General features: G+C 45.1%; 1 protein-coding gene across 1 annotated transcript in view; it reads right to left on the bottom strand.

Annotated features, from left to right (window-relative positions):
• Positions 1 to 7096, bottom strand: part of LOC143282260 (galanin-like G-protein coupled receptor npr-9) — a 31045-nt gene extending 23949 nt beyond the window's left edge. The window contains exon 1 of the mRNA XM_076587860.1: positions 7069 to 7096. Coding sequence (XP_076443975.1) covers positions 7069 to 7096 — 28 coding nt within the window. The remainder of the gene's footprint in view (positions 1 to 7068) is intronic.
• Between the last annotated feature and the right edge of the window lie 682 nt (positions 7097 to 7778).

Genomic DNA, 7778 nt, shown 5'->3' with positions numbered 1-7778 from the left:
TAAAACATAAAACATAAGCCACGTTCAGCGGAAATTGTTAAAGCACTGCCATGTTTGGCGGAGTTGCTGATCACACTCTCAGATCTTATTTATTTATTTATTTATTTGTTTATTTTTTTGACACTAAGTCATCTCGTTCACACGCGTCCATGCTTTTAAGTCACTACATTTAGTGCAGCTATCGTCTGAGCAGTGTGCATTTAGGAATACCTTCCTTGCCTACTGCTAACAACAATTATGTAAACATATCTGTAATGATTATGAAACAAATCACGATTCAGTTTGTGTCGCTGTTTTGAGCAGTTGTCTTGAAACCATTTAACACATTTCAAAAGAAAATTTATTTATTTATTTATTTATTTATTTGTTTATTTATATAAAGGGAAACGCAATATTAAAAAAAAAGAGGCAAATAGATCAGGAAGACAGAAATACAGACCACAAAAGAATGAGAGAAAAAAACACCCCCAAGAAAAACAAATTTATATGTAAGAGGAAACTAATTTAGAAACTGCAGTTTAAAGAACTGAAGGCACTTAGACAACCCTGTTCTCGGTGGAAGTCCCGTTAAACAGCATCCATTTTTAAATGAGCCAAAATAGGATTTAGAAGGAATACAGAATCAGTCCTTGGTTAAGTCTGGTAGATTTCCAAAAGGCTTTTCGGTTTAGTCTGGGAGATTTCTATCTTTCGAAAGGATAAAGAGAAAGACGCCTACAGTCTTCCAGACCATCACGCCTACAGCAATCTAATCTTACACAGTCTGTTCGGGCCGCCAAGACGTCTTCAATTGTTCAGAAAATCACACCGACAATCATCCCGACAATCCTCAACTCTCTTTTCCGTCGCCCACGCTTGAAGATGTGTGTGAGTGTGACGTAGACTCTACATTGTGATTAAACATGCAAAGTACTTCATGAGTGTTTCGGCCGGTAAAAAAGAAAGATTTGGGAACTGTTTGACAAGCAAATTGTTGCAAGTCTAATGAGCACTTCTCAGAAATAGTTTAGTTTCGGTTTCAGTTTCTAGAAGGCCTCAAAGTACGCTACTTGCCCACATCTGCTAAAAACAGAGAAAAGGAACAGATAGCTGCCTGTGCACAGGCAAGTACGCGGGCCAGGCCTTGCCAGCCTATCATAGGTCTCTATAAAACATTCAGTTTCAGTTTTCAGTTTCTCAAGAAGGCGTCACTGCGTTGGGACAAATCCATACACTCTACACATCTGCTAGGCAGATGCCTGACCAGCAGCATTACCCAACGGCTCTTCGTCAGGCTTTGAGGGCATGCACATATATTTGTGTACATATCAGATTTCTTCTGCAGAATTGCGCAGAGGACAACATGGGTTCTTTTTCAGTGCGCCAAGTGCGTGCTGCACACGGGACCTCGATCTATCGTTTCATCAGAATGACTAGACACTTAGTTTGATTTTTCAGTCAGACTTTGGAAAAACAAGCGATAGCGGGATTCGAACCCAGACCCTCGCGCACTCTCTGTATTGGCAGATGAACGTCTTAACTATTCTGCCACTTTCCTCCTTGACACTGAAACTGAACTGATAAAACGTCAAACTATAATGGAATAAGAAATAAAAACCCAATAAGAACTACATCAAACTTTTTTTCTGATTATAGAAGAAAGGCACTCAGAAGGCAGAATACTGACCTTCACTGACAGGATCCCAGCACGTCAGCCATGAACTGGAACAATTATCTGGGTCACTCCAGTTGGATGACAATCAACTAGCTTTCTTTCTTTCTTTCTTTCTTTTCTTCTTTTTTCCTTCTTTTTTTTCTTTTTTTTTTGTACAGAAAAAAGCCCAAAGTAACTTGATTTGTACCTTCCATGTGAACACTAACTACTGGCTCAGAAAGGACAATGCTTCCAGCCTGAGCTGAAACACAACCAGCCATCCAGCTAACAGAGACAGACAGACAGACATTTTCAAACATCCACCAACACACATACATCAACCAACACACACACACACACGCGCGCGCGCGCGCGCGCGCACACACACACACACACACACACACAGAGCTTTTCTTTTGTTCAGCCTGTTCTTTCTTGTTCCTGTATCAGGGTCTGTTCCCCGTTTCTCTGTGTTTTTGTCAGCATTTACTGCAGTCTGTAACTGATCAGTGTGTGATATTTCTTCTTTTTCTCTTCAGTTGCATGCCTGTTTCCAATCTGTATTTCGTTCACAAGACCGTCTGAGAAGAGGGCGAGGACAGCTGTTTGCACTGAGAAAGACAGGGAAAAAAAGCCCGGAAAGCACACCGAAACGAAAGAGAAAAGTGAGGCAATGGATTTATTTCATGCGCCTTTCTGGAGACACCGAAATATAAAGAACGAAAGAAATATAGAAAATTAAATAGATAAAGAATGAAAGAAGTAGAAAAAAAAGAAATAAACATGGAAAGAAAGTAAGAAATATGGAATGAAAGAAAGAACGAAAAGAAGAAAGACAACGGTGTAATTCGTGTTCAGCAGACCAAGTTGCAGTATTGCCATCATTTTCAGCTCACATGACATTCGATGAACAAGACATCTTTCTCTTAAAATACCATTCAAGGCGCACTGGATATTATTTTGATAAATCTTCCTCTAAAGTACAGCAAGGCCACACTTGTCGACATTAATCAAACTAGTTCACATACATCAAAGTTTTGTTTTTCCTTGGTGGGCCAACCAGGGATGTAGTGGTTCTTTCAGACTGAAAACACCACCACCAACAACAAACAAACAAACAAAACAAATAAACAGACAAACATGTTTTAGCCTCCTGGACAGTTCTGCGAAAGGAAAGTTAACTTTTCTATCATTCTTTCTATCAACTGGTTAGGAATATGTTCATTTTCGCCTACTGAAAAAAAGAAAGAAAAAAAAAGAGAAAAAATGAGGCAACAAGCATAAAAAAGAGACAGAAAAAAAAGAGGCAACAAGCATAAAAGAGAGAGAGAGAGAGAGAGAGAGAGAGAGAGAGAAAAAGACAGATCCCACTCGTCAGGCGTCAGACGACCTTGACCGTCATTCTGTTCAGTCCAGTGACCGAAACGTAATGCTAGATTGTCTCCCCTCTCTTTCTGACGCAGGCATGGTATCAACCAATCAAACAGCTGTCTCATAGGAGGCCTATTTGCATACGAGATCATCAGACGACTGCTTGTGGAGATTGGATTGGGGTGAATGGACAATAAGGTTTTTTCTGTGTGAGGTATTGGATTACAAGACTTGGATTTGTACACAGTGGAAAATCCGCTTTCAGACTGTTGTTTGTCACGTGGACACTAGACAGTGGGTTTCCCAATAAATACGACTGAATGAAGGAATTGTACTGCTGTCGGATTTTTTTTTTTTCGGATAGACTACTACTTAAGAGAACTGAAATAAAATGCGCACATATTTAACAATCCACACACACACACACACACACACACACACACACACACACACACGCACGCACGCACGCACGCGCACGCACGCACGCACATACACATACACTGCATGAACACACACACATACACACACAGACAGACACACAGACACAGAAAAATGTCATATGGACATTCATTATCGTTTTCTCTCATGCATTTTTCGATCTTCATTGCGAATGAAACCTCCCGGTCATTGCTAGCGACTGTTTGTTTCTCAGGACAGCAGACTTTTTTTTTCTGAACCTTCAGTATCAGTTACTGTCTCAGAGGACAGTGTACTCTGCTACATCGATAAAGTCCATGTTGTGACCATTACCACAAACCATAAATTTGGTTCTTGTATGGAGACGTCAATGAGCCTGTCTCGTTCAGTTTGAACCACTGACAGGAAGTGTGAGAGGTAGTCTGTCACTGGAGTGATTTACCTTCTGTGTGTGTGGTTCTTATCGGCAGCCGTCTGTACTGGTTTTGTAAGAGATAGATGTGTTTACACTCTTTCTTTTTTCTTCTTCTTTTAATGAAGCACAGAAGGCGATCAACATTTCCATTAAATTAATGTTAAAAACACCCACCCCCCTCACATAAAAACACAGTACAGTACATACAAAAACAACAAATGAAGCATCATGAAAGCAAATTACAGGAAGCTATTTGATTGTTTGATACTTGCTCGTTATCAGTATGGCGGATATAAAATTACATTCCAATCAAGTTGTTATAAAGGAACCATTTTTTAAATAAATGCTATCGGCATTTGTATATAAAAAAAAAAATCCAGTAAGATAAACAGGTCTAGTATTTCGTTAACTATAAATCCCGTTATTTCCGACAATTATTTCTCTGTCCTTCAAACGCCACTTCCCGCCCCCCTCCCCACCTCCCAGTGCCACTATCTCCTTCAACACCATCTCTCATGCCATTCTTTCTACTTTCCTTCAATCCAAACTGACCAAGAACCAACCCACCCTCGTCCCCTGCCTTCCTACCACCCACATATCATCTCCCGTCTCCCACCACCCCAACACCCACATATCATCTCCAGTCTCCCACCACCCCAACACCCACATATCATCTCCCGTCTCCCACCACCCCAACACCCACATATCATCCTCCGTCCACCACCACCACCACCCATATATCATCTCCCATCCACCACCACTCCACCACCAACATATCCTCCGTCCACCACCACCACCCACATATTATCTCCCGTCTCCCACCACCCCACCACCCACATAGCATCTCCCGTTCACCATCACCACCACCCACATATCATCCTCCATCCACCACCACCACCACCACACACATATCTCCCGTCTACCACCACCCCGTCACCACCCACATATCATCTCCCGTCCACCACCACCCCACCACCACCCACATATCATCTCCCGTCCACCACCACCACCCGCCACCACCCACATATCATCCCCCGTCCACCACAACCACCCTGCCACCACCCACATATCATCTCCCGTCCACCACAACCACCCTGCCATCACCCACATATCATCTCCCGTCCACCACAACCACCCTGCCACCACCCACACATATCATCTCCCGTCCACCACAGCTACCCTGCCACCACCCACATATCATCTCCCGTCCACCACAGCCACCCTGCCACCACCCACATATCATCTCCCGTCCACCACAACGACCCTGCCACCACCCACATATCATCTCCCGTCCACCACAACGTCCCTGCCATCACCCACATATCATCTCCCGTCCACCACCACACCACAACCACAACCACCACCTAGAGGCCTAGAGGTAACGCGTCCGCCTAGGAAGCGAGAGAATTTGAGTGCGCTGGTTCGAATCACGGCTCGGCCGCCGATATTTTCTCCCCCTCCACTAGACCTTGAGTGGTGGTCTGGACGCTAGTCATTCGGATGAGACGATAAACCGAGGCCCCGTGTGCAGCATGCACTTAGCGCACGTAAAAGAACCCACGGCAACAAAAGGGTTGTTCCTGGCAAAATTCTGTAGACTGAAAAATCCACTTCGATAGGAAAAACAAATAAAATATGCACGCAGGAAAAAATACAAAAAAATGGGCGGCGCTGTAGTGTAGCGACGCGCTCTCCCTGGGGAGAGCAGCCCGAATTTCACACAGAGAAATCTGTTGTGATAAAAAAGAAATACAAATACAAATACAAATACCATCACCCACATATCATCTCCCGTCCACCACCACCCCGCCACCATACACATATCATCTCCCGTCCACCACCACCCCGCCACCATACACATATCATCTCCCGTCCACCACCACCCCGCCACCATACACATATCATCTCCCGTCCACCACCACCACCACCTACATATCATCTCCCGTCCACCACCACCACCACCACCCACATATCATCTCCCGTCCACCACCACCTGGTACCACCACCCACATATCATCCCCCATCCACCACCACCACCACCCACATATCATCTCCCGTCCACCACCACCACCCACATATCATCTCCCGTCCACCACCACCACCACCACCAACATATCATCTCCCGTCCACCACCACCACCACCACCAACATATCATCTCCCGTCTACCACCACCACCCACATATCATTTCCCGTTCCCCACCCCGTCACCACCCACATATCATCTCCCGTCCACTACCACCCTGCGTTGAGGCACCTCTTTGTCAATTCTCACCACGCTTCCAGAAACATGATTTCATCTGAGAAAAAAAAAAAGAAGATGTATATCTGAGTGATTTTTGGCGTGTGTTTCTTGCTTGTCCCTTTTCTTTCTTTCTCTGTCAACACTTCATTTGTCTCCTTGTCTTTCTCTGTGTCGGTGTCTTTATGTTTCGTCCGACCTCTGTCTTGCAGGCTTCCCAACCTTCACTCAGCACACGTTCTCACTATCCCCCCCCCCCCCCCTATCTCTCTCGCTCTCTCTGTGTTGACATCTGACATCACTCTCTTGAAGATATTCTGTGTACATTTCTTGTATTTTGAAATGATGCCCACGCACACGGACACACAGCACACACACACACACACACACACACACACACACACGTGTGCATAGGTACACATGCATACCTCAGAGAGAACAGTGCGGATTCCAACATGATAGACATATAGACAGAACATTGGACAGCCAGTCAGACAGACAGACAGGTCAGTATTGACTAATATTGACTCATCACTGACAGACAGAAAGTGAGACTGAGAAAGAGACAGACAGACAGACAGACAGGTCAGTGTTGACTAATGTTGACTCATCACTGACAGACAGAAAGTGAGAGTGAGAAAGAGACAGACAGACAGACAGACAGACACACAGACAGATCAGAATTGACTAATGTTGACTCATCACTGACAGACAAAGTGAGACTGAGAAAGAGAGAGGGAGAGAGAGAGACAGAAAGAGAGAGACAGAGACAGACAGACAGACAGGCATACAGACAAACAGACAGAAAGACAGACAGACAGACAGAGAAAATGAGAGTGAGAGAGTCAGATAGGCTGACAGATAGATAGAGAGAGAGAGAGAGACAGAGAGACAGTTGAGACAGAGAGAGACAGAGACAGAGACAGACAGACAGACAGACATAGATAAACAGTCACACAAACTGACAGGCAGACAGACAGACAGGTACTGACCTGTGTCGTTCCGCGTGATATTGGCCATCATGTCAGGAGTCAGGGTCAGGGGTCAGAGGCCAGAGGTCAGAAGAAGGCCATGCACTGTCTGCAACACCAAGATCCGGCTGGTGTGGTCAGGTCCTCTGTGTGTGTGTGTGTGTGTGTGTGTGTGTGTGTGTGTGTGTGTGTGTGTGTGAATGAGAGAGAGAGAGAGAGAGAGAGAGAGAGAGAGAGAGAAAGTATTGTGCAGCACCACCGATATATATTTTTTTCTTTATCTTTTATATGTGCAGGTGGACTACATAATTATGCAAGGGACAACCCTCTTGCCTCTTGCCGTGGGTTCTTTTAAGTTCGCAAAGAGTATGTATGCTGCCCATGAGAGCGGTTCGTCGTTTCATCCAAAAGATCAGTACTGGAGGGGGTGAAGAGGGAGGGGGGGGGAATCCACATCTGTATCACTGGAATGGAACCCGTGCACAGCCGCCACAGGACCACGCGACTACCGTTTGTGCACAGTAAAGTCAGGGAGTGACAGGGTGGGACAGCTATCTCTGTGATGGTAGTGCTGCACAGTGGTCCGTATGGTGATGGGGGTACATCCATCATGGACATGCCAGAGACCATTATGACAATCACGTTGTGGCCCGGTCACTGACTGTGGATAGGGAAGTGGTCGGGAGGGGGGGGGTACATTTGGTTCGGGTGTGGTGGTGGGTTAAACAGCA

The sequence above is a fragment of the Babylonia areolata genome, chromosome 5 (assembly GCF_041734735.1).
Source record: "Babylonia areolata isolate BAREFJ2019XMU chromosome 5, ASM4173473v1, whole genome shotgun sequence".
NCBI classification, from domain to species: Eukaryota; Metazoa; Mollusca; class Gastropoda; order Neogastropoda; family Buccinidae; genus Babylonia; species Babylonia areolata.
Note: the sequence above shows the minus strand (reverse complement) of the source record. Positions and strands in the feature narration are given on the sequence as shown.